The 27,299-nt window shown below is 50.2% G+C and overlaps 1 protein-coding gene across 1 annotated transcript in view; it reads right to left on the bottom strand.

Moving 5' to 3' along the window:
- The window catches only part of TNKS (tankyrase), a 206,647-nt gene that overhangs the window by 17,237 nt on the left and 162,111 nt on the right, over positions 1-27,299 (bottom strand). The window contains exons 21-28 of the mRNA XM_027853697.1: positions 22,191-22,336; positions 18,342-18,507; positions 16,377-16,596; positions 12,734-12,843; positions 5,114-5,302; positions 3,960-4,197; positions 3,299-3,381; positions 804-924 (exon numbers count right to left, since the gene is read on the bottom strand). Of these exons, the coding sequence (XP_027709498.1) occupies positions 804-924; positions 3,299-3,381; positions 3,960-4,197; positions 5,114-5,302; positions 12,734-12,843; positions 16,377-16,596; positions 18,342-18,507; positions 22,191-22,336 (1,273 nt within the window). The remainder of the gene's footprint in view (positions 1-803; positions 925-3,298; positions 3,382-3,959; positions 4,198-5,113; positions 5,303-12,733; positions 12,844-16,376; positions 16,597-18,341; positions 18,508-22,190; positions 22,337-27,299) is intronic.

The following is a 27,299-nucleotide window of genomic DNA, read 5'->3' as shown; positions in this document are numbered from 1 at the left end:
CCACTCCCAGAAGATGAGGCGGCCGCTCAAGGCCACGCTCGGCGCCTGACCCCCCGGTCCCCATTCATCGAGCTTCCCAACACGCTGCGCTGGCCCACGGACCACGGCCCACAGAGGAAACAAGCGGGCTTGCTTGGCTCTGGTTGGGCGCCATTTCCTAGAAATGAAGCGCAACTCCCAACAGCAGCTCAGTGCGGGGACAGACCAAGAGCCCGGAGTCACACGGAAAGACGTGACGGAGTTCAGATTCGGCCTCAGACCCCGGGCAAGTCACCTCTCCCTAAAGCGCCGCCCACCATGGGATTGCCCTAATGGAGCCTGGGCGGGCCAAGGTGAAACGGCATGCCCAGGACCACCCAGCAAGTCTGTGTCTGAGGCCGGATGTCAACTCAGGTCTTCCTGACTGAGACTCAGAAGCAGGAAAGTCATTTTCTCGCTCACTCCCCTGACCTCCACCCCTTTCTGCTTCTTCCTCGGGGAACCAGAAAATCAAGTCACTGACTCTGGAAAGGGGCTATCAACTGACTCTCCCCTGACCCCACCATTTCGGTGACTTCCCTCAAGTCAGGGAACACAAAGGCTAACTCAGAGCCCGCAAGCTCCATTAGAGCGTAAGCTCCTAGAGGGCAGGACTTGTCTCGCTTCTGTATTTGTATGCCCACTGCTCTGTGTCCTTCATGGTTTCTGCAGCACAGGGCTGGGCCCAAGAAGTGTTACATGAATGATTTTCCACCAACTTTTCAGTCCTAAAAACAATCAAGACGGCCCAAGTTGTTGGCCTCCATTCGCCATGAGTATCTTACCTTGTTGCCCTCCTAAAAGTCTTTCCACCCCCTTGATTAATTTGTGACGATGCCCATATGCATTGATGCCTATTTCTTTCAATTCTTCATGACCCATATCTGCCAATACATCTAGGGTTATCTGGAAAATGGAAAAACAAATCCGGAGTTAGGACTTCACCAGCTACTCAGGACCCACCAGAACCTCACAGTCTACACGTCTGACAATCTTTTGATTCTTCCGTGGAAAGCAAAAAGAATTCACTCCTCTTAAAAAACGCACCGAAATGTGTCAGAATTATGTAATGATTTTAGTTTTCTTCAACTGCCCTTGAGTTAAAAACCGTACATGCCCAAGGAGAGGATGGAGGAGCCCTGGCCAGAAAGCCAAGCTCACTTTGGCAGAAAGATGGTGGGGGAGATCCAAAGTAGACACAACCTCAGTACAGCTCGACATGTCATGGCAGACCAGTCAACTAACGAGGCTTTAGGACGCCTTCGCGGAAGGTGCCATCCTCACAACCCTCTCACCAGACCACATCTAGGAAAGGACACTGGTGAAGCCAGTATGGGTCCAGAGGAAGACAACCAGCGAGGACGCGTTAAACTATGACCTAACAGGAGGAGCTGGAGAAAAAAAGGCCCGCTGATGCTCACTACCTGAAGGGGGATGGCCCTGGGACCCAAGGATGCAAGGTAGACAGAAACATTTCTGCTCAGGAGCTACTGGATAATGAGAACTATCTAACACTGGAAAGAGCTGCCGTGTGGGGAGGGAGTAGGATCAGGGAAATGGCTGCGCCTGGAGCCAGAGGGGGAGGGGCTCCGAAGGCAATGAGGCAGCACACGGAGGTGGCTTCTTCTAGACTCCTACTTCTTCACTACGTTAGGGACTCTCTTCTACTGACTGATTTATTTGTTGTCTGACTAGTGTTTCTGCACGGCTTTTCTCCCTATGAAGATGTCCTTTTCCTTCCCCTCCTTTCATTCCAGTGGTTTCTTGCTGTGACAAGGGGAGCTGGGCTCCCTCAGCCACGACACCGGAAGCCCTGCTGGACAATCGTCCACAGCCCCTGACTGCGGCTCCTTGCTCTGTCCCCTTCTTTAGGCCATACTTTACGCAGTTGCTTAGGATGCTCAAGACCACTGCTTCTTAATGAAAAAGTGAAGGTGAGACCTTGTGGAATAGACTACCTGTTTATACTCTCCAAATAACATAGCCTGCAAAACTGAGCTGATCATCAAGAACAAAAGAGATGGTACAGGAACCTGGAGGCATTTCTCTAAAGGAAACCAGGTGAGACCATCATCCAGCAAAAGAAACACAACAAAAATAAATGCAGGCAGCAAGAAAAGAATAAGCAGTGAAGATGAAACCAATGCTTTCACACTTCTAGGGTTAAGACAAAGAGAGTACAACTTTTTTTTTTAAAGTTCTTCTAGGGCAGCGAGGTGGCGCAATTAGGGCTCTGGCCTTGGAGTCAGGAGGACCTGAGTTCAAATGTGGCCTCAGACACTTGACACTCACTAGCTGTGTGACCCTGGGCAAGTCACTTAACCCCGACTGCCTCACCAAAAAGCAAAAAAAAAAAAAAAAACCACAACCAAAAAAAAAGGAGGTGCAAACCACCAGGAACCTCTCTAAGAAGGACCGATGGGTGACTCTGGCCTGCTAGGCCATGTGAGAATTCCAAGACAACCCGAGGCACCGAAGTCGTTCGGTACAAGATGGAGGACTAAGGTTCTGCTAGAGGGACATATGGCTGGTTAATTAGTGACCTTATACTAGAGCCCTACTCCAGTCCTCCATCATGGCTGGGAGATGACCCACAAACTGTGGGTAGGTGCCAAGCGCGCAGACTGGCTCAGGGGCAGATGACCCCCAGCCTGTGTCTAGCTCACGTCAGAACGCTTCATCACCAGGAGACCTGACTCCAAGAATGAATGTTTCTGGCCACAGCAAGCAACTCCATTGTCTACTAAAATGCCTCGGAGGTCTGAGCAGTCCTAGCTAGTGGAGAGACGACCCCACACCAAGGAAATCATGGTTCTTCTGCCAGTCAACACCTGACCTGAAGAGGTTCCCTACTGGTGCTATAAAGGGCTCCTTCCATGATGCCTTCCTTAGAGGCCCATCTGTGTGAGGGTGCCCCACCATCTAGGAAGGGCACTTTTGAGGGGGAATGCATTCAGAGGAAGCTAATGAGGAGGTCAGTGAGGGACCTTTGGACAGTGCCATAAAAAAGGGCCCTCAGGAGGGCTCACCTCATCCTCATGATTTCTAAACACATTTGCCAACATTTTAGATCGAAACAGAAACTACCTGTCTGGTAACCGGAGATGAGTTTATAAAGGAAACTGCCTGAGGCCCATGAACTTGCTTTAGTATTTTTAATGGGCTGCTCAGGGAGAATGAATGGAAATCCAAAATGAAAGAAGAGGCTGGCTCTGAATGAGCACCCAGGAGAAATCCTCGACCAACCCGACATGGCACCGCTGAACAAGACCTTTCTTACCTGTTCTGTTTCAAATATATCCCGGAGGTGTTCAAGGCCCAGGCTTTTGAGGAACTGGCTGATATTCATGTCAAGACCTGTCACTGTAACAACACAAATGTGGGGAGGTGTCTGAGCAAGGACTCGCTGTGGAGGCTAGGCACTTTGGGCTGCATGAGCCACTTTGCCCAGCCAAGAAGGCACAGCGATTCCTGCAGGCCCAATGGAACTGAACATAGAAGGGATTCCCCAGCAAACTCTTCAGTCCATTCGCCTTTATCTGTACCTGCTGGTTTTTACCCACATCACGCAGCCTGACCATGACCAATACACATTTCATAAAGCGGCTGAGGTTCACCCTTTTGCTGCGCTCCCCCCCAGTAAATCGTTGCAATCTTTTCTGAGCGAACTTTCAACAGTGAGGAAAGGACTGCTGAGCAGGTCAATGAACCCCCAGGCCTGGCCTCTGAATTACTGGAAGAGAGAAGAGCAGAGTCTCCAAGAGACCTGGTGGCTGAAGACGCTCAGGAAGCAGCTCACTAGTGATCTGATTAGGTCTGTGCCGTGGGCAGCTACTTCTCCCCAGACAGGCAGCCTTCAAGCGACCTTTCCACCATTCCCACCAGGAAAATAACATCCTTCGTGCCACCTTCCCAAGTGCCCAGCCCTGATGCCAGCTTACCTTCCCCTTCTTTCCTCTGTGCCCCCGCTGCTCCATCCCCAGCATTGGAAGTCCCTCCTACTGCTAGTTCTGCCAAGGGGCCAGCGAGGTTGTCCAGGCTGCTCGCAGCAGAAAGGCAGGACGGGGTGGAAGCTGGGGAGATGAGAGAGGCACTCACAACAGTAGCCTGGGGCTTGAAACACGTAGGTAAGGCCTCCGGGGGCATGGCGTCGATCAGCAAAGCTCGGATGTCGTCAGCCTGCGAAGGAAGGCACAGCAGCGGTTCAGAAGGCCTGGTGTGGGCCTGGGCCGGAGATGCCCCACCTGCCTCCCTCCCTTCTCTCTTTTCCTTCAGCACTGTGTTTGGGTGGGGCCAGGTGAGCCTGAGGACCATTTCAGATCTCAAGGACTGGACTTCCATGTTTTTCAGGGGCCAGAGAGACCGTTTGTTCTAAGCAGTTTTCTTCTTTTTTTTAAAGTGGGCGCAATAATTTTGGAGTTTCAATTTCAGTTTAAGTAATGAATGTATCACAAAATCCAGATTTTTAAATACACGCTTTTTCATTTGGTCTGTTTCTTTGTTAAACTGAAGAGAAAACATGGTTTCAAAGACCACTAGTTATTTTGACCTAGTCATTCAGGTCAACACCCATGCGTTTCTTATCTTCTCCAAGGATTGTTGAGTGAAAACGGTGAATCGGAATGCATGGGGAATGCTATCTTTTGGTCAAGACAAGATTCAATAGAAAATCTTAAAAAACTGCTTGTTTCCAATGTTTCTTTGATACCTCAGTGCACTTTCTTGCCTTGCTAACAGTACAGGTTATTACCAAAACTAACTCTGCCTTTCCTTAAGGGCTGCAGATCTTAGCAGGGATCAGCGTCACACACGTCCACATCCCCAGTCACCAATGTAACGCTGTAAGCGATAGCCAATCTTGTGGGAACTGTGTGAACCAAACAAGCTCCGTCTTGTAAAGCTGACTCCTTTCTGAGACTCTGATTTCATTTTCTGCTCCACGCCCCACCTCCCCCCCGCCAACTGTGGGACCTGAATGACAGTCTGAGGCTTTAGGGGGCTTAAGGAGGCCGGGGAGCCCTGCATTTGGAGTCCAATTTAGGGGCGGCGGGGGCTTTGGACTAGTCCCAGACGGCCCAGTGAAACGTGAACTTGCCGTTGCCAGGTCTAACGGCGTCTGTCCTTCTTGATTCTTCATGGTTGGATCTGCCCCGTGCGCCAACAGCAGGGCACACAGCTGCGTTCTTCCTTTCTGGGCTGCTTCATGTAACGGAGTGAAGGCCCATTTATCTGTGGCGTTCACACACGTATTGTATTTGATCAGCAAAGCCGCGATGTCCACGTGCTGCAAAAACAAAAGGAGTGAAACCAGTGACGAGGACGAGTCCTTGGGATGTCAGCTTCCCCTCCTGACTCGTACCCTGGACTCTCTCCCTCCCTAACCACCACCCTTTGCCCTCCCCAAAGGACTCTGGCCCTTCTGCTTTCTAACACCCTCAGGCCCCCCTCATCTTCAGTCTATTCCCGCACCTACCAACCTGACCCCTAGGTCTGACCCACAAACGACGATCCATCCAGGATTTCTCTCTTTTGCAGCCAGGACACTTTGAAGGTATCGCTCGCAACTATTCTTCATAAAATCACAGCATTTCAAAGTTGAAGGCCCCTCAGGGGCCATGAGCCCAAGCCATCCATGAAAAGAATTTCCACTCTCGGGGAGGGCTGACTCCTGCCCCAAGATGGCCCTTTCTCCTCTGAGTGAGGTGGGCTTTCCTGACATCCAGCTTCCATGGGCATCCTCACTACTTCACCCACTGCTCCTGGCTCTCCCCTCTGTGATCAAACAGAACACAGGGCACCCCTCTTCCACATGCTAAGCTTTCAAATGCTTAAAATGAGCAAGCCTGTGCTCTCCTGAGGCCCTGACCCTTCCACTCCTCCCCATACACACTCCAGCTCCTGTCACTGAATCACCCAAAATCTGGGGAGTTAGACCTCCCAAGGTCAGTCCTTTAAATCCCCCCCCCCCCCCCCCGAATAAGAAGCTCCTCCACAGTAAAACTCCTCCGGCAGCCCTCCCGCCTCGGGAGGCAGCCCATCACACTTTTGGAAAACTAACTGGCAGTTTTCCCTTCTATCAAGCCTTTCTGGGCCAACACTCCTGGAGTATAGTAGAGTGAACGTCAACTCCTTGAGAAGAACTTGGTCTACATTCCCAGCCCCGAGTACATGGTAGGGGCTTGATAAAGGCCTACCGGTTGACTGTTTCCCTCGGCCCTCTGGGGCTAATACTTGGTCGCCATGCTCTGCATCTTTCCTCCTTTGGCTTCAATATCCCTCGTTCCTCCAAATGATTTTTTTTTTTTGGGTTAGGCAATGGGCTTAAGTGACTTGCCCAGGGTCACACAGCTGGTAAGTGTTATGTGTCTAAGGCCGGATTTGAACTCAGGTCCTCCTGAATCCAGGGTCGGGGCTCGATCCATTCCTCCAAATAATTTTCATACAGACGGTCGCCAGGCTCCCCAAAGCGCACACTCCCCACATGTGCTGTACAAAATATCGCTCTGCTCGCCAGCAGTCAGAGGCAGGACACGTGTGACCTTGGTGTGTGTGACCCCATTCTCTCACATCACATCGTCAGTCTCTTCCTCCCTGTTTCCTTCATCCTCAAAAAAACCACCACGAACCCAAACCACTGGGTCCACCCATCCCTGCTAGCTACTGTCCTGGACCTACCTCTCCCCTTTCTGTGACTAAGCCCCTTGGGATGGCCATCTTCCAAAGCGGCCTCCACTTCTTTCCTCTCACTCTCTTCTGGTTTCCAACTTCATCATTCAAGCAAAACTGCTTTCCCCCAAGCTACCAACATCTTCTCATTGCCACATCCAGTGGCCTTTTCTCCATCTACTTTTCCATGGAACTTCTCTGTCCTGGCTGTCTTCCTACAGCTCTTGGATGCTCATCGAGGCCCCACGAACTGGACGGCCAAGGCCCTGTCCTGAGCGCCCTTCTCCCTTCACACACCATTTCACTTGGTGGTCTCATTAACTCCCACAGATTCCACGCCATCTCCATGATGATGATTCCTAGATCTCTGGACCCAGTCCTAACCTCTTTGCTGACTTCCACTCTTTTATTTCCAACTGTTGACTGGACGCCTTGAACCGCATGTCCTGGAGACGTCTTAAACTCAGTACGTCCAGAACTGAACTCATTCATTGCCTCTCACCCTCTAATCCCTCCTCCTTCCAAATTCTGTATGACGGTTACGGTGTCACCAACTTCCCAAACTTGATTCTAGGCGTCATCTTCAGCTCCCCAGATCCAGCTAGCTTTAAAGTAATGTCCACCTTTGCAGCACATCTCCTAGATGTCTGCCCCCTTCTCTCCACAGACGCTGTCACCACCCTGGGGCAGGCCTCCGTCGCCTCAGGCCCAGATTATGGCAATAGCTGCTGGCTGGCCTCCCTGCCTCAGGTCTCTCCCTACTCAGCTGATATGCCTAAAGCACAGAGGCCTCTTATTCTCCTTCAAAAATCTCCAGTGCTATAGAAATGTGAGCTATTTTGTCCTTCAATAAATTAACTAAATTTGCATTCCTAGCTTCTCAGTGGTGAGACAGGGCGAGTGAGTGATAGGATGTTCTCGGTTTCAGAGAACTGTTCTGATGGTGACGGGAGTGTGCAGCATCGGAATCTTTCAAAGGATATAACTGCGAGCTTTCATCGCCTCCTCACCTTGTCATCTCACCCCTCCGTCTGCCCGGAATGAAGTGAATCTGACCTATGACTTTGTGTAGATTCTGGGCTACTCAGACATGGCCGTTGTGTCAAGTTACCAGCTTTTACAGAATTTAGTCCCTATGCTAACGAAGTTGAAAAGATGGATCTCAGTTTCAGGCAGTCTCTGAGCCCTCAGTTTCCCAATTCACCAAGTTCCTCTAGGCCCAGCTTCACTCTGCCTTAGTCAGTCTTCCACCACCATCACCCATAACTGGGCACCTCCAGGATCCTGACACCAGGACTTTCCCCTTTTCTTCACCGTCTTTACTCATTTACTTCTCCCTCTACCTAATCGATGCCTTATCCTCACCACAACTGCAAATCCCTCTCTCAATCCATGTTCTTGTAGTCCACCTCTATTTAGTGTCTATCCAGTGCTCAGCACACAGTAGGTACTTCATAAATGTTTACTGGATGGATTGTCGAGGCTTAGAAAAATGTCATCAGGCGAAATGAATGAGGAAGAGAGGATGAGTTGATCATGTAGCAAGGTCAAGGAATGAGAGTTAAGAGTGAGCCGTGAGGCCCTGGTGTCCCTGTGCTGTCAGAAAGAAACTCGGGCCTTCATTCAGCACCCTGGGAGCATCCCCTCTGGAAGACACAGACGAGAGTCACACATGGGCCATCGGTACGGGGGGAGGTCATGTCGATGAGACCCCAGACTTAGCTGAAGAATCCTCAAAGGACGACCTTCTACTTCGTGTCCAGTCATTTGTCATCACCAAAGTACGGCCTTCTATGTTTTCTACCTCCGTGGAGTATATGCCCAGCAGCAGAATCTCTTTAATAAACAGTACCGACATTTTGTTCATTTCTTAGCTTAATTCCAAACTGTTTTCCATGTCATTTAACTTTCCTCATTTACAGAATGAGAGGGTTGGACCAGAGGAACTTGGAGGTTCTTTTTAGCTCTAACTTGACCATTTGCTGAACCCCGGCTCTTTCCCTCCTCTTCAGTTCCCCAGCCAGCTCAATCACCTGCGTCTGTCCAAGACAAACAAACCACTGGACCATATCTATTAGGTTGTCTGTCCGACTCTTACCAAAGTGCGAACAAACGAAACGATCCATCCATTTGGTCTTTAGTATGTGGATTCTTAGGCCAAACTCCAGAAAATAGTGGCTGTCCTATGGAAAGTTAACATTCCTGAGGCATGATAAGATCAGCACAGTGCCACCTGGAGCCAATGTGAGCACCAATCTATCTGGGGAACTACAGCAGACATCCCTTACGACTTAACTGGTAAAAAGACTTTTTAATACATTGCTTCTTCATTCTCTGGCTTTCCTTCAAGTAGAGCTCTGAAGACGTTTACTCTAAAGTACATCTCTCTAGAGGGATGAGCAATGAAAATCAGTACGACGGCTAATTTTGGAGAAGCCTGAGCAGAGAATCTCAATGTTAGATGGGCCCCTCAAAGAAACCAGCTAGCCCAAAACCTCACTGCAACCTGTGTGACCAGTAGTTGGCCATATAACAAAAACGATTTGCCTGAAGGCCTCCAATGAGGAGGCCAGGAAGCCCTTCTGCTTTGGGGGGCTTTCTTCCTCAACTCAAGGCTAGGTTCTGAGTTCTGCCCCTGGGGCCAATGAGCCCTAGGAAGTTACCAGGACAAAAGAGAGAGGAACTACAAACAGAAGGGGGCTGCTACAGCTTCCTCGCCTTACATTTTCTCACCAGGTTAGAGATCCCCAGTGCCTCTACCTGATTCCTTTTCCATGCTGGCTTCCCTCCTCTGCATGCTCTAATTCAATAGTTCAGTTGTGGTCTGACCCAGAAGGACTGGAGGGGAAGTGCCATTTCCCTAACCCTGGCCACCGTGCTCTGCCAGGCCCTCTCCATGCAGTCCAAGACCGCGGTAGCTGTTCTGACAACCACACCCTACTGCTGTTTCATACTGCAGTATCAGCCACTCAAACACCAACCCCATGTTGAGATGAACGGCTGTCTAGCCATACTGCCTCAAGCAGGTGATAACCTACCTGCTGGGAGCCTCGCCACCCCGACAGCACAAATCCACCTAAGAGCGCTATTCATCGAGCTCCCATCTCTCCACCTTGTCCACAAGAATAACAGTGAGAGACCTGTCACAGAATGGTGATGTCATGTGGCGGGCGCACAGGGTGTTCAGGCAAACCATCTACATTCATGGCCATCTGGTAACCCCATCAAAAAAACCGAATCAGGTAGTCCAGCATGAGCTATATTGGATGAAGATACACCGGCTCTCCTTGGTGATCCCCACAACCTTTTCTAGAGCTTTTCTAACCATCCCTTCTCTAAGAGGCTAGTTTCCTGGGCGATTAACAGTCTGCCAACTCAATGATTCCTGTCTGCCCTTTCCCCCAACCTGGGGCACGTCTCCAGGATCTCTCCGCGCTCAGGCAGACAGCCCAGCAGCCATCCTGGCCATTTCTTTCAGGACGCACCTCATCGGACCAGGCTTCAACTCCACAAGTGGAATTGGGTGGGCTCTTACTAGTTCCTTACTCGTCCCTGGGATCAATCTCCCTAAATCAGTCACTTTTGTTTTAGCCTTGGATTATTGTCCTTGGCAGAGTGAAGGAAAAAAAATCACAAAATCAGAGTTGAGCGACTGCCTGCCGCTGTCAGCCACCAGCTGATGTGCTCACAGCAGAGATCCCATAGGGAAGGGCCACTTCTCTTCCTCCGTGCAGCTAAAAAACCCAGCCCTTTGGGCTCTCCTAAGTCTTCCTCAGCTCATTCTGAGCAGGAACTTCACAAGGAACCCTCCCTGATGCTGAGTGAGGAAGCCTTAAGAAAAGCTTCAACCACCTGATCAAATCCCTGCCAGCCCCTGTCGCTCAGCCAAGGGATGGGACAGGCTGAACTAGACTAATGAGGCTAGGCACTCACTTCTCTTATCAAAAATCCTCTTTGCTTTTTGATAAAGAAAGAGGGTGAAGAGACAGGAGGAAGAATTTCAGGAGGGAATCTGCTTCAGGCTGAACCCTCCCCGAAGTGCCTGCACCTGAGAGGGGCTCACAAAGGGCAATTCTACACTCATCACGCACCCTGCTCTCCATCGGACTCACAGCACGATCACAAGTGTGGCTGCTGCTCATGGCAGCTGAGCTCACGGTTTCAACTGAAGAAGTGGGATGGAGGACACTATTACTTGGCAGATGAGGGCTGAGGAGCAGAGCTCTGAAAAGGGGCTTCCAGGCACACACAGCACTGGAGGGAACACCGGGAGGGCAGCTAAGCGCTTATTTACCGAACCCTTAATAACAAGCACACACGAAATACTTGGTGGGTCAGCTCTGCTACAGAACCGCCCACTTCTTGTGGTCAGTGACATCTGCCCTGCCGCTGCCTCTGCAGGTCCTCGAGGCCTTGCCATCTGTCCTGATGCCATGTCATCTCAGGGTAACCTAAGGCCTCGTCTGGGCCTTGTCTTCTCCCTCACCGCTGCCCTGGAGGATTCCAGGGTCTTCCCATCTCCTCATCAGCTGATCGTTCTTCTGTGTGCTGTCCCCTAACGCTCAGGACCGCTGACAACAGGGACAGCGTCACTCTCTCTCGTTCTGTCCCAGCACTGGGCACAGGTGTTTGTATATTCATTCATGGAAACTGAAAAGAAAAAGTCCTCAGCCATGGTTCTAAGAGCAAGACAAGCACCAGGGACCTGTGAAGGGGACAGAAGTTTCCCTGTGATCCACGTGAGCTCTGCCGCCTACATTCCAACACCTTCAGAACCAGCCGCGGCTTCCTTATTCATCCTGGAATACCCCTGCAAGGCCCAGGTCTGCTCTCCCCTTGGCGAGGGTCTGAGCTGGCCTGCCTTCATTCCTCAGCTGGCCCTGTTCCAGACTTTCTGGGGAGGTTCCCTCGAACCCCCCCAAGGACATGTGATCTCAGAGCCCTGCGGGAACACCCATTAGGATGTGCCGTGCATGTGCTCTAGCCTCAGGGAGCTGTCTGGGGGCCCTGACCAGAATGGCCATAGGTGGGAGCGGTGGGGCTTATGCCCGGGGCCAATAGGGGGAAGTGCCCGCAAACAGCAGGGAGGCACGCATCTGACAGACGTGGCCATGACTGGTAAGTTACTGGCTTACAAAGGAGAGAGAAGCTTTGGCCCTTCACAGAGTTTTAGCCTGATCAGCTACGCTGCATACACAGGGTGGTGAGGTCATGCCCCGATGCTTTCCATGACCCACAAGAACTGACAGAAGGCACGAAGCAACTCCCCGACTGAGAGATAATTAAGGTAAAAAACCTAAACTGATTAAGGCATGATCACAGTTTCAATCAAGCCCGTCAACTGTTCTTTACGGAACATCTAAATGCATTCATTCAATACACAGACGCAGAGGTGCAGGGGACTTGTCCTCCAGGAAAGGCCTGGAGCCCCGGGACAGGCCGACTCAGGGTCTCTGCCCACAGTCACTTCACAGTCTGAGACGAAGGCACACACACCAAAGCCTTCTCTGTATCCCTACAGAAAACAATGACTGACTGGACACTTAGGTGAACCATTACATGCTGCCAAATTCTAAATGGAAAACAGCAATCATAGCATACCAGCGTTGTGGGGGGCTTCAGAGGACGGAAGAAAACAGAGGGGAGCCGCTTTCTGCAGAACAACTCATCTGGCCCGTCACAGCCAGTCAGCCTGGCCGTCTCCTCACCCTCTCCCCTGCCTCTGCGCCACACTTACCTGGCAGGGTCCCCCGCCTAACTACAGCCACGAGCATGGCCGTCACTCTGGGAAAGGGAGTGCCCATCGACTCCCTTGGAGCTCCCCCTCAACACCTGAACCCTCTCCAATCCAGAGCCTTCCTCCCTGGCCACGGCATTCTCTCGAGTGTTATCGGCCTTGACTAGAATGTCAGCTCTTAAAGGCAGAGACCACAGCCCATCTCCCGGTAAACCCATGACAAATGCCCATCCACTCATCTGCCCACGTTCAATGACGGCTTGGGGGGTGAACGGGAGTGACTACTTAGGCCACGACCTCGCACACGCTTACCCCATATGACGCAGCGTTATGTAAAGGAATAAGGCCTCCTTTGTCTTGAGCGTTAACGTCTGCTCCATGTTCCAAAAGATACTCGGCTACTTCCAGGTTATTGTAACCTGCTGTAGGAATAAGAAGGGAGAGACATCAGAACACGTGGAGTTGGGAGGATGGGGGGCTGCACCCCATCTGCATTGGGTGGCATAACTAGCCCTGCGCCTTCCAAGATGTTTACGGGAGAGCTGCTAACTCGCTGCCACCACTCTTCTACACCAAGGTGCACGCTGTCTGAGTGGCCTAGCTCCGGCCTCCAACCCTTCTCCTCTGCAGTCAGTTAACAAACACTTACTTTTAAAGCCCTTAGCCACGAGTCAGCCCCGGTGCTAAGAGTAGGAGACACACATGGGGTCCCTGGAGGGAAATCCTGGGGCTGAGGGGAGACACGAGTAACTGTAGGGGACAGAAGCAGGTGTTTCAGCCGAGGCTTGAAGGAAGCAGAGGAGGGCAGGGGGACAGCCAGGGCAAAGGCCAACAGCCAGGAGAGATGTTAAGTGTTTGTGCAGGGAACAACAGACTGGACTAACAGGCACAGAGTGCACGCAGCAGGCTAAAGTGTAAGACTGGCAAAGGAAGAAAGGCCAGGTGACAGACAGAGAACTGTGCTCTAGATCCTCGAGGTCAAAGGCAATCATCGAGCACGTACTGAGCAGGGGAGCAAGGAGACATGGGAAGACCTACAGACCTACCCCTCTGGCAGCGTAGTGGAAGACAGATCGGAATGGGAGAGACGTGAGGCTGGGACACACACTGAGGCTGCTAGTCTAGGAGAGACAAGGTGAGGGCCCAAACGAGGGAGCTGGGTGGAGACAAGGGGACACGGTGGTAGAAAGGATAAGGTGCGGCAAAGCATGAAGCACACAGGGTGAGGGGGAACAGCTGAGGACAATGCCGAGGCTGCAGGCTGGGGCGTCTGAGAGGACAGCGGTACCTTGAAAAGTCATCGAGAAACCCGGAGAGGGGAGGATCTGAGAGGGAATGCTGTGCGGTAAAAATGATGCAGGGGACGGCTTCAGCAAAACAGAGCGAAGCGAGCAGAAACGGGACGGCGAGGACACAGTGACAGCCACGCCACCGCCAGGATCCACTGGCAGAGACATTCCGATCAGCGCCAGGACCCACCACAGCTCCAAAGGACTCAGGACATACAACGCCATCTGTTTCCAGCTAAACACTGACAGACTCGGAGGGCAGACAGAAGCATCACTTCCCCCCTTTTTATTTCTTTTTCTTTTTTTGTACATGGCTCACGTAGAAATGTTCTGCGTGAGTGTATATGTATGCTGAGCATCGTATTTCCTGCGTTCTCAATGGGTGGCTGGGTAGGGGGGAGTCAGAAGGAGGAACAGAGTGTGGAGCTAAAACTAAAAACAAAAGAACGTGAGAGACGAAGGAAGAAGCCGGCAGAAAGTGAGTAGAAAGTGAAAAGAAGAGCAGGGTGACTTGCTGGAGAAGGCAGGAAGGGCTGAACCAAGGGTGCCCATAGAGAGGTTGCCCCTGGCAAGGAGGAGGGAGAAGAGGCAGCTTGCAGCAAAATGACTCAGCTTTTGCAGCGAAGTAAATGGCCAGAGGGTAGGGGAAGCAGGCGCTGTGAGGTGCCAGGCAGAGATGAGGTTAAGTGTGGAGAGGGGCACACCAGATAGATCAAGAACAGAATGGTGGTCCTACGGAATTCAGAAAACTGAAGCGTCCAGCAGACCCCATCAGCACAACGTTGTGACTTCTTCCAGCTCACAGCGGGGCTGATGCAGGGGTGGGGAGCGGCAAGGCACTGCTGTTGGCCGGACATGGCAACCAGGCAGCCGAGAGGGGAGGGCAGCACAGAGCCGAGATGGCTCAACAAGGGGTTGAGACAGGAAAGGAGAGGAGGGGATGACAGCCTGGCAAAGAACTGAGGGGAGGGAAGCATGAGTGGTGAGGATGAAGACCAGAGTTAGGGATTACAAGGTATAGGGAAATGCAGAATGATAAAGCTTATGATCAGAGAAAGAAATTCTAGAGTTCTTGAACACGGAAAGAGAACACTCCTAAGGGATAACCTGGGGCAGTCTGATGTAACTTTGCCCCTAAGGTGGACTGATTTGGGACTGGACTTTGGGGAAGGAGTCTTTTCAGGACTTTGTCAGAGGACTCCTGTGGCCCTTGGGAAATTTCATGATGACTACTGTCTATTTCCCTGCCCACAGCTTTTACTTTCCTAGGCTGCCTGTAACCAGGGATACATGAAGATGTTTTTCTGAAAGAGAATGCTTATTTCAACCCTCAGCCTGAGGGGAAACAACTGTAAAATGGGGCAAGGAAGACTGCCATGAGGAGGGAGCAGAACATGGAAGCAGGGAGAAAGGGAAGTCTGTTCATTAGGCACACTGTCACATTCCAGAGGACGCCGCGGAAGGAGTGGGCAGCACATCTGGAGTGGGACACCACGGGCCAGGGTTGAAACAGACAGGAGCAAGGCAGGAAGCAGCTGAGGATGGCAAACAGGGCTGGTACCTTGGCCACTGGAGGTCTGGAATCCTAGGCACAGGGAAGAGGAGGGCCCACTAACCATTAAGAGAATGAGTTCATGCACCTGTCACTGGTTGGAGCTACGTCTGTCCACATGCTAAGGTGCCGGCCATGTGGCATCCTGGGACGGTCGTGAACAGGCCCCTCCTCTCAGCAAGAAGGGGCAGGGGGAGGTCTTCGAGTCTGGTCTGAAGGGATGTGGAGAAGTGCCTGAGAGCACAAGTGGGAAGTGGGGGGGAGGTCTGAGGCAGGGCAGGCTGTCCTGCCTGGCCCACCCACAGAGGTGGCAGGGCTTTTTGTGAGGCAGGCTGCCTGGTGTTGGAGAAGGCCTTGGGGCATCTACAATGGCTTCCTCACTGGCCTCTCTTCTTCCAGTCTTCCCCCTGCCCAATCTGCCCTCCACTCAGCCCCCAAAGTGATCTTTCTCAGGCGCTGCTCTGACAACGTCGCTTCCCAGTGTTCCCCCATAGCTGCTGGAATCAATCCCTCTTCCATGTCCTGGCACCAACAGCCATTCCCCTTTTGCTCCGAGTCACCTTCCTTCCTACAGTATTTGGCCCTTTCTAACACGCTCTGCTGCAGCCCCTCAAATGGTGTCCTGCCTCGCCCGGCCTGTCCTCCTCTCCACGTCCTCTGGGAAGGTGGGCCCGATACCCCTAGTTCTTCTTTGTGCTCTTGCCTTCATTTTGTCTTTGGGTCTGAGGTTTGGGCACAGGACCAAGGACAAAGATGTAGATGAAATAAAAGCAGAGCCTTCAGAAGGGTCTGTTGAATTCAAGTATTTGCTGAGGAGCAGCAAGGAGTCATGGATAAAGAGCTAGCTGTGAAGGTAGGAAAGAAGCCCTGGGGTCCCACCCCTCCTCCTCTGACACTCCCATCCTGGCTGGGCAAGGCACTTCCCCTCTGGGACCCCCAGCAGTCCTCTAGGACCAGCCTGTCCTTCCTGGTACACAGACTTTCCTCACAGGCTATTCCCTGCACCCAAAAAAAAAAAAAAAAATCAAAACAAGGCAAGCAGCAAGCCTGCCCCAGAAGTCCTTTGGGTAAATCAGAGCAGGCAGAGATGGGCCCAGCCCCTGAGGGAGCTCACCTGCCAGATGCAGCGGGGTCGAGTTTCTGCCCTGCGTGTCTCTGCAGTTGATGTTTTCCGGTGAGCACAGCTTCTGCACTCGGGCCAGGCAGCCCTTCTTGGCGGCATCCAACAAGGCGGCGTCTCCTCTGAGCAGGTCCTGGATGTCAGTGTCTCCTTCCTTCACCAAGTCCAGCGGAGTGTTGCCATCTCTGTTCTTCTTAGTTGGGTCTGCTCCGTGCTGCCGAGGAAGAGGGAGACACAAACCCACTGAGTCCGGCCCAAACACTCTCTCGCCTTTGCTGCTTCATTGATTTTCATCCCAAGCTACAAAACTCCTTCCTCCCCCAAATCTTACTGGGAAAACCATCCATCCTAATTCCGAAGCTCTCTGGGAACGTCATCCACGTGACTGCTGCTACCTCTGGCTCAAGCTCAAACAGCTCAATCAACCTTTAGGTCCATGGGGTGCACTCGGTGGTCAGGAAGGTCTGAGCTCAAATCTGTCTCTTAGCCCTCCCTTCCCAGCTGGGGGTCACTTAAATGAGAGGACACTGTCAACTGCTCTGCAAACTTTCTCCTGGAATGTGAATGGGAGCTATCAGGATCGTCAGCACCAGCCCAAAGCAGAGCTTCCTCCTTTGCCCCCACGCATCAGGGCCACAGCTACTACCCTATGGCTTCTGTCCTCCTAGGGATGGCCTAACCGTCCGCCACGGGTGCGGAACACCACATGTTCAAGAACCAGACCAAAAGAAAAGAAGACAGTTCCCTGACTTGATGTCAACGTGCCCTGGCCCAAGAGTTTCCTTCGTGGACACTCCCTGCCTTGAGTTCCTTGAACAGAGATTCCTATGGCTTGTTTTTGTTGAAATTCATGGAACAGTGAAAGGGGTCAGAGACCCCCTTGATTAGTTCTCCTCCTCACCATCCCACCCATGGGGCTAAGGACTAAACCAAATCAAGATTCTTGGTCACTATGGAAACAGTTTGATTGGCACTTTCTGGGAGAGACAAGATGCAGATCAATTTGTCCAGCGACAGCAAGTACAGCACCGCTGTCCCCCACCCCCAGCTACGGCCTCTAAGAGCTGTGCACGCTTCCTCCAAACCACAGAAGACAGAAGGCACGGGAGGGTTTACTTACACAGCTCCATGCAGAGAGTCTAAAATGACGGGCATGCGTCACACTCTTCACATGAGAGGGGCCAGACGTTAAGAATGGCTGCACCTCGTTTTGAGTCTCTCTTTGATACAGGCATAGCACTAATAATTTATTCCTCTGGTAGGAGACTCGTTTGATCGATTTTATCAACTTCTGGGGCAGCTAGGTAGGCAGTGGATAGAGCACCGGCCCTAGAGTCAGGAGGACCTGAGTTCAAATCCGGCCTCAGACACATAACACTTACTAGCTGTGTGACCCTGGGCAAGTCACTTAACCCCAACTGCCTCAACAATAACAACAACAACAAAAAAACCAAAAACAAAAACCAATTTTATCAACTTCTTTTTTCAAAACAAACACATGCAAAATCCACAAGAATCTATGATTTGTAGATATCATGCTTCCTGATATGAAGCCACAAGAGTAAACTCAATTAGAGTTTAGGCAGTCAATAAGAAAACTACATTTGATTTCGTTGAGCACTTTCTGGTTACTTTTTTCTTAACCTGCAGCAAGTAATTTTCTGGTATTTCTATTAGAGACACAGAAGATGAGAGAGCTAAGAGCACCACTCACTTTAATGAATCCTAGAGAGGTAAACATGTTCAAACTCGAATCTGGAAGGACGACTCAGATATTACAAGGAACATGATACCATGGGAAAAAGGCTTCTATGATACTAAATGGAAGCAAATTTTACAGAAAACATACTTTAAAAAGAACAACAAACACACCAAGCATCTGAAAGCACTGCACAAGTAAATGCCAGTGACTTGTGACCTGATGACGGGCTGGGGGAGAAGCGCGGGCGCGCAGCGTACCTTTAAGAGAAGCTTACAGATCTCATATTTTCCTTTAGCGGCTGCTTCATGCAGAGGTGTGAACTTCCACAGGTCAGCGACATTGACAGACGCCCCGTGTCTCACTAAGAGCTCTGCCACCTCATAGTGGCCATAGGAGCAGGCATTGTGGAGGGGCACCAAGCCACTGATTGGGGGGAAAAAGGCATTTTCAAATTCACAGAACAAAAAGAAAGTGCCTAAAATACTATATACATACACATAAAATAAACATATACAGATGAGTCAGAAGGGATCTCAGTGACTGTTCCCCTCATTTTACAGATGGGGAAACAGAGGTCCAGGAAGGGGAAATGACCAAGGTCACAGTCTGAGGCAGGATTTGAATCCAGGTCCTCAGAGTGTGCAGCCAGGGCTCTTTCCACTGCATCGGGGCAGATTATTTGTTTTTCCTGATCCGCTCTACTCCAAATGAATCCAAAATACAGATTATTTATTATTACACTCACAGACTTCAAAGGTAAAACTTAAAAAATTCTCTTTGATCCTCCGAGTTTCCAAGGAAAGGTTATTATTAGTCTTGTTGAAAACAACGAACTCAACAATGGAACCTTGTGAGATCCATTGGCCAACCAGCGCGGCTGCTCTGAGACCAGCAACCCCTTTCCCCCTCTGCTCTGCAGGCTTCTCAGTGCTTCCTGGTACCACTTCTCCTGCAGAACCCAATTTCTACTGTGTGGTGCCGCACTCCCACTCACCAGCTGCCTCTTGACCTCGCAGTTTGGATAAGCCGCCACTTAATTCTTCAGACCCTGGCCCCTCTTGCCTGGGATCACCAGATAGACAGGGGGGCCTCTTTCAATGGGAAACGTGGGGTCACTGAGAGAGCTCTGAAATTTCCTGCAGAGAAGCCACTCTCCTCTTCTCTTGTGGGTCTGGAGCACCAAACGCTTGGACATCCTGTCTCAGAGACGCGCACTGACGGGTGAGCTCCCGAGGATGTCGGAGTACCCCAGACCTGCTTTTCCTGGTGGTTTTTCTCTGGCTCCTTCTCTCTCTGTCTCTCTCTCTTTCGGTAAGGCTAAATTCTTCTGAGTGGTTATGGACCTCATCTGGAAGGCTCTGCAACGTTCCAGGCTGGTTGCAATGGACACAGGGCCTTGTCATCCACAATCAGGTGCAGGTGGAAGATCTCACAATTTATAGGGACTCTGTTTCATTTCGAATCTCCTTTACAGCTTCAACAAAATGTAAATGCTGGCTCAGGAGGAAGTGACTCCATCCCTAGAGGACTTCAAGTGGAGGCCGAATGACCAGTCGGCCAGTTAATAATTCTTCTTCTTTTTTTTTTTTTTTGAGGCAATAGGAGTAAAGTGACTTGCCCAGGATCACACAGCTAAGTATCAAAAGCTGGATTTGAACTTCGGTCCTAACTCCAAGGCTGGAGTTCAATCCACTGTGCCACCTAGCTGCCCCACAGCCAGTCAATTCTTAAGCACACTGGGACTAGAATCTGGCCTCAGACATGCACTAGCTGTGTATGTTCCTCAGTTTTCTCATCCCATCCATAAAATGGGAAGGATAATAGCATCTACCCTCAAAGGCTGTTTTCAGGATCAACGGAGATGACATTTGTAAAACGCTTTGCACGCTGCCTGGCACAAAGGAAGCCCTGTATAAATGTTAGCTGCTATTATTATTATAATGCTCCAAGTACAGTGCCAACTATCCAGAGATACAAAGAAAGGCAAAAGTATGGTCCCTGCCCTCAAAAAGCTTGCATTCTGACATGAAAATAAATGTGTACATACAATCAATAAACATTTCATTACATGCCTACTATGTGCCAGGCACTATGCTAAGCTCTGGGGATACAAAAAGAGGCCAAAGACAGTGCCTGCCCTTAAGAAGCTCACAATCTGACGGGGGAGAGAACATGCAAACAAATACATACAAAGCAAGCTTTGGACAGGATAATTAGGAAATAACGAACGGAGGAGGAGGGGTTGGGGAAGGCTTCGTGCAGAAGGTGGGATTCCATCTGGGACCTAAAGGACTACTAAGGAGGTCAGTAGTCAGGGCAGAGGAGAGTATCCCAGGCATGAGACAATGCCCAGAGGCAATAGAGGGAGTGCCTCGTTGGGGGCTCCACGCATCCTCTCAGACCTCCCTGGCCACCTACCCTGAGGTCCCAACTAAAATCCCATTTTCTCCAACAAGAAATCCCTTTGTTATCTTCTGCCTCTTTTTGTAGTCCCAGCACTTGGCACGAAGCAGGTTAATAAATGTTTATTAATTGATTAATATAGGCAGCGAGCTGGCCTAGTGGGTAAAGCACTGGGCCTGGATCCAGTCAGAAAGACCCCAGGCAAGCCCCTTCACCTGTCGACCTCATTTTCCTCAACTTCTCTTTCTGTGTGTGTATGTGTCCCCCCCTTTCCCCCTTTCCTGCCATCACTAAAGCTGACCGTCAGGCTAAGAGTCTCACAACTAATTCTCTTAGCCTGTGTGGTGCAGTGAATGGAACTGAGACACATCCACAAGCAATCCAAACGCATGAAGTCAGAGGGCACAAAGAGCAGGGCGATCTCCTCTCTGTGTGCCGTGGGTTTCTTAACTGGTACACCAGCGTTGTTCTCTCCCAGCTCTAAGAATTTCAGGCCAATAGCTGTGGCCACATCCATCGCTGGAGAGGGTTCGCTGTGGTACCAACTCTGACTAGATGCTCTCAGGCGGCAGTGCAGAAAATGGGGAAGAGTTAAGCTCTGCAGATTTATACCAACCAAACTGTGCCAGTGTCTCTGGAAGGTGTCCAAACCGAGGGAGTAAATAGCTTTTCATTAAGAGACGCTCACAAGTGGTAATCCTGTTTCCAAGTTAAGATGACAAATGCGGCAGCTCCTATTCCACTTGCCAGCAAACAAAGGCCGCTTGCTCTCTGAGGCACAATGGTGCCCAGGGCATCATGCTGGCTAAGTGAAATAGGTTTGTTATACTTCAGACTGAGGCAAGCGTGGAAAAAACAAGAACCCCAAAACCGCATAAGCTCTCCTGCCCTCTCTCCTCCTCCTCTTCCTCTCAGCAGACAAATGGGGGATTGTGGGAGGAAATAGTGCATCAAGATCTTGTCAGAACAAATCACTTTATTCATTGGGTTTTGCTCATAAATTTCCTTGGCAGTGGAGGTGAAGGTAATATTGGGAAACTATTCTGACAAATAAGACCTTAATTACGGAGGAAAAGCATCAGCTTACCTCAGAGTTAAGTCATTTCAGTTAAGATTACCTCCCAAATGTTCAGAGCCAGGAAGGGACTTTTTTTTTCCCCTAACAGCTTATAGATTTACCTTATATGTGGTCAAATAGTTTATCATATTAATATTAGGCAAAAAATGGAGAAACTTACCTAGAAAATAGTCATATGATGTCAATATTACCCTTAAGTTGAGACTTAAGTCTTCAGGGGACAGAAATGCGCTCTCTGAACACTACTATTAAGAACATTACCGTTTCTCGTATAGCAGGGATAGATTTGTGATTTCACTGGCAAAGCAGCTCCCAGGTGAAGACCCTCTCTCCACCAATGCAGGTCTACACCTCAGGAGCCCTGATATGTCAGTGACTTGGCCAGAAAGTAGGTGCCAGAGGCAGAGCCTCTGCCCACGTCCTCCACCACGTCAGAGCACCTCAACACTACTCTAGTCTGACAGAATCCATATGCACACTTCATAACTTCCTTTCTGGCCTCTGGTGGATTAAGGATGGGAATACTAAACAGATGGAGAAAGATGCCAACCAGGGTTTAAAACCCCCAAGAAAGTCCCGCTCTCCAGCCCTGGGAGCCCATTCTGAAGCTGCATGTGACACCTACCCCTTGTCTTTGGCGTGAACGTCTGCTCCGTGATGAAGGAGGAACTCAACCACAGACACCCGGTTGTAGCCGGCAGCAAAGTGAAGGGGGGTCGAGTGGCGGCCTTCTAAATCTCGGCAGTTCACATTCTGAGGGCTACAAAGTTGCTTGAGGGAGAAGGGAGGGAAATGGAGCAGAGATGTGAAAAGAGTAGCATTTCAATGTCAGTCTTAGATTTACCTCTATAACACTACAGAGTTTTTGAATAGATGATCATATTTCCTAGCAAAGGCTTCTCCCCACAAAAAATGAGTTTAAAAACTGACCCCCTGAATCACAATCCCTAGAGAATCTCTCCTATGTCCCTGTCCTGACCTAACCCCTTCCGGGCCCACGCGCCCACCTCCCGCTCAGACACAGCCGCTCCCAATCACCCCAGCCGGAGGGGAGCCTTGGTCATCCTGACCTGGCTCTGACTCACCCCGGCCACCTAGGCAAGGTCTGGAAGGCTAGGCTGACCCAGCCCCGTCCATCCAATGGCGTACTTTGTCGTGTAGAATTCTGAGATGTTAAGACCTGTATTTTATAACTTGGGCAAAGGGCTGACGGAGCTGAGGCTTGAGAAAAGTTGAGTTCTATTTGGGCCCTACAACTGACCAGAAACGAATCAACCAAGACGACTTCCCCACCACCTCTGCGCATTTGGAGCTTTCTTAAAGTCTGGGGGGAGCTTTCCGTCCCTTCAGGGGTCTGGACTGGTTCTACACATGCCTTCCTTTCCTCTCCTGCACACGTCCTCCTGTTCTATTCTCCATTTCCTTTTCTTCTTCTGACCTTTGTCAAGTATAGGTCAAATGACTGTAATGAGGAACAACAACTAACGTCTATCTGGCACGCTACACTTTAAAATGCACACTGTTCAATACTATGTTCATGTAGCTACAACCAAACGGTCTAAAGAGCCCTTCCACATCGCAACCATCAAAACTAGCTGACGCTGGTTCAAAAGCAGAGAGGTCAATGAATGGAACAGACGAGATAAGGAATAGTCAGAAACAGATGAATCCAGTAACTTGGTGATCAGTGAACCCAAGGACACAAATTTCTTGTGGAAAGGACCGTGTCTGACAGGAATTGCTGGGAAAACTGGAAATAGACCTGGCAGAAGTCAGATGGAGACCAACCTATTATACCGTATGTCCTAATAAACTCAAAATGGATATGTGACCTGAATATTAAGATGCCCCATAAACAAAGCTGAGAAGAGTGCCTGAGCAGGTACCTTTCACCACGGTGGGTAGCAGGGGGCTTCTTAATCAAACAAGGGACACTGGCACTCACCAATGATAAAGTGTGTGAAATTGAGTAGCTTTTTTCCAGAACCAAATCAGTACAACCAGAATCAAAGTGGAAAACAGTGTTTGTATCCCATTTGTCTGACAGTTAAAGAATGCAGGCACCTATCGGTATACAAGTGGTCAAAAAGAGATGACAGAATAGGCTTCAAAAGAAGCGTTTCAAACTCTCTGAGATGGCTCCAAAGCATAAATAATGAGATGGAAATCAAAACGCCCCGAGGTTTTACTTCAGACTGAGAAAACTGGCAGAGCTGACAGAGGATGCCAACTGCTGATGCTGAGGGGCCTATGGAAAGGTAACCATGCTGCCACGCTGGCAGAGGAGCTAACGACCACCCCCACAACTCTGCGAAGCAACTGCAGTCTCCATACACTTGAACTCCAAGACCTGACTGCTGGCACACATGTCAGAGGCCAAAGACAGAAGGAACAGTTCCCAAATCTGGAGAGCAGCACTTTCTGTGGTGGTAGAGAAAGGGAAACCAAGCAGATGCCCGTCAGCTGGGAAAGGGGTATGCAAACAGCAGCCCGCAAATGGTGAAGCGCCATAAGAAATTCTAATTATGAATCATTTGTGGAAACAGGAGGAGACCTCTCAGCTAACTCGGGCCTGCCAAAGGATTTCAGGCGGCCTGAAGAAGTGTAGAAGAAATCCTATGAGTGAAGCAATAAGCCCCAGCAGCACCAAAAACATAAACACAAAGAACACAGGTAAGAAGAGGGAAGCTGAACGCCCAGTCACGCGTCACTTCTCCATGTGTCTGCTGGTTTTCACGAACCTTCCTTTTTCATTCTTTGTTACAAGCGACGGCTCCCCGGTAGAGGGAGGAGTCACGAGTACATGGGGAGACAAAGGTGTCCACACAAACCACACCCTCCAAACGGCTCCCCTCTGCCTTGCACAGGTGCACAAAGACCACGAGGAAGGGGCGGGGAGGGGAGGATCATCACTCGCGAGCCCCCTCATACCCTGCTTTAGACGAGCGGGAAAAGGGAGAGGACGAATGAAGGAAGAAAAGCCACAGGAGCACGATGAAACCCAGCTCCTCAGGTACACACAAGGGAAGAGAAAAGTAGACAGAAGCTCTCTGTAAGGCCTTCTACGTGCCAGGCCTCAGCTGACCATACGAGGACACACAAATGAAACACAGGGTAAGTGGCAGAAGGGCACCAGCCTCGGAAGAATCTGGGCTGATCATGGTCGCATCACGCAGGAAAGACGTGACACTTGGGCTGAGTGCGAAGCGGTGGAAAGAGGAGCGGAGTCTGTTAAAGACAAGGGACACACGCAGTACAGAGGCGTGGAGGCCGGGGGGCGATCCGAGCCATACCGTTTATTAGCCAAAGAGGCATAACGCAGGAGTCCTGGGAGAGATTTCCGATTCCAGTCCCCACGGGGGATGCCATCTTGGGACTCCACTCTGGATCTAGCTCCGTTCCCTTTCTATTCAACTACAGATCTAGTCCAACTTTGGTCTAGCGAGAAAACTCTATTGCACTGTTTGAACCCCGGCCTGTATTGCTGGGAAGCTGGACCACTTCTCCCTGCTGCTCAGAGACCCTTAACTAGGGACCCAGGTTAAGCTGAACAGAAACTCAACCAGACTCAGAGACTGAGGCTAGGGGTTTTCTCACAGTTGGATATCTCAAGCAACCCACAGGTCTTACCTGAAAACTGGTCCCACCCTGGTCAATGGGTTACTGCTTCCATGTTCCTTTGATTGAACACAGATATCTGGAAGGACTGAGACACCTCCTTTTCTGATTTCAGGGAACTGTACTTGCTCCCTCTCCCTCTCCCGACTTGGAAGGTTGCTAATCCTTCCTCCCATTAGAAGTCAGATCACCTAATCTCATATCCTGCTTTCTAGTCTGCTTATGGTCATCTTTTAACGCATAAAAATCCATCTCCCCCTGTATTCAGGGCCCAGCACCAAAGCTGAGGAGGCCTGGGCCCCACTGGTCACGCAGTTGGCATGCACTGCTTAATAAATCAATGTACTCAGACGTTCAGCCCATGTTTCCTCAGTCACTTCACGAGGCTGGAGAAGTACCTGTGATGGCTGAAGAACCAAAATGTCAACTTGGCAAGATCAGAGAGCGCACATGCAGCCAGCCAAGAAAGGCTCTGAATGCCAAATGCATCGGTCTGTATTTGATCCGGGAGGCGAGAGGGAGCCAACGGAATTCTTTGAGCAGGAGAGCTGCCAGTCAGATCTGAGCTTTAGGAAGATCGCTCTGACAGCTGTGAGGAGAGCCATTAGAACAAGGCTGCTGTAGCGGTCTGGGAGAGAGACGCTGAGGGCAGAAAAGAGGGCGGGGAGGAGAGATACTGGGGAAGGGAGAGGGGGAGGGTGACCTGAGTGACAGAAAGAACGGTGATGCCGTGGGTAAAAGTGAGCTCCCTTCTGACTCGTCTGCGTCGAGATGATTATGTGTGAAATGTCCAACAGGCGGCGGGTGAGGCAGGACTGGGAGTCTGGAGGTGCTGAGGGGAAGGGAAGAAGCATTTATGAAGCGCCTACTACGCACACCGTGCTAAGGAGTTTACAAAGAGGACCTCATCTGACCCTCACAACAAGGCCGGCAGGCAGGTGCTGTTGCTATTGCCAATTTACGGCTGAGGAGTACACCTGACATGCACAGAAGCAACCAGAAGAAGAGTGGACCAAGGGCGGAACGAGAAGGCGGGAGCCCCGCCTCCAGCTCGTCCCTGCCCAGGGACACTGGGCCCGACACGTAATTGAGGCCTGTTGCGGGGGTCAGAGGGAGACAAGATCCAGAGACCACTTTGCAAACCTTGATGATAATAATCACTGACGTTCTTCAAGGGCCTTAAGGTTTGCCATGATACACATGGAAGGGTGCAATGCTGAACTGAAAATCTTCAAAAAAAGAGCTCACGGTTAAGAACTGGCCAGGTAAATACCACATAAACTTTTGGGCTGCCTTAAGAATCCTGATGTGTAAAAGAACCAAGGAGTCAAATATTAAACAGTCAAGTCAATACATTTTCATTAAGCCCTAACTATGTGCCAGAGACTATGACAAGGGCTGGGAAAGAGTCTAGCTTTTCACTAAATGGACTGATGAAGGACTTGTGATTTCTAAAATACTAACTTCAGAGAATATACAGATGCATTTGTTACCACAACTCGGTCCATACTGTCTGTAAACAGGATTTAATTGTAGTTGAAAATGGTACATTTAGAAGATAAGAACTGGAAACTAGGAAAATAAAATTTACGGCAAGTTTCTCTGATAGAAACCTCATTTCTCAAATGTAGGAAATGGAACCAAATTCATGAAAAATAAGAGCCATTCCTCAGTTGATAAATGGTCAAGGGATAGGAACAGGTAGATTTCAGAAGAAGAAATCAAAGCTATCCATCCTTATATTTAAAAATGCTCTAAATCACTACTCATTAGAGAAATACGAATTAAAACAATTCTGAGGTACCACCTCACACCCACCAGACTGACTAACATGACAGAAAAGGAAAATGACAAACGTTGGAGGGGATGTGGAAAAAACCAGGACACAAATTCACTGTAGGTGGAGTTGTGAACTGGTCTAATCACTCTGAAGAACAATTTGGAACAATGTCCAAAAGGCTATAAAACTATGTATATCCGTTTAGCCAGCAAAACCAGAACTAGGTCTATATCCCAAACTAGGTCTGTATCAAAGAAAAGGGAAAAGGATCTATTTGTACAAAAATATTTATAGCAGCTCTTTTCTTTTTTTTGGCGGGGGGGGGGGGGGGGTGGG

This window comes from Vombatus ursinus, unplaced genomic scaffold, assembly GCF_900497805.2.
Source record: "Vombatus ursinus unplaced genomic scaffold, bare-nosed wombat genome assembly UNPS02010193.1, whole genome shotgun sequence".
Classification (NCBI taxonomy): Eukaryota; Metazoa; Chordata; class Mammalia; order Diprotodontia; family Vombatidae; genus Vombatus; species Vombatus ursinus.
This window is presented reverse-complemented; position numbering and strand designations above follow the sequence as displayed.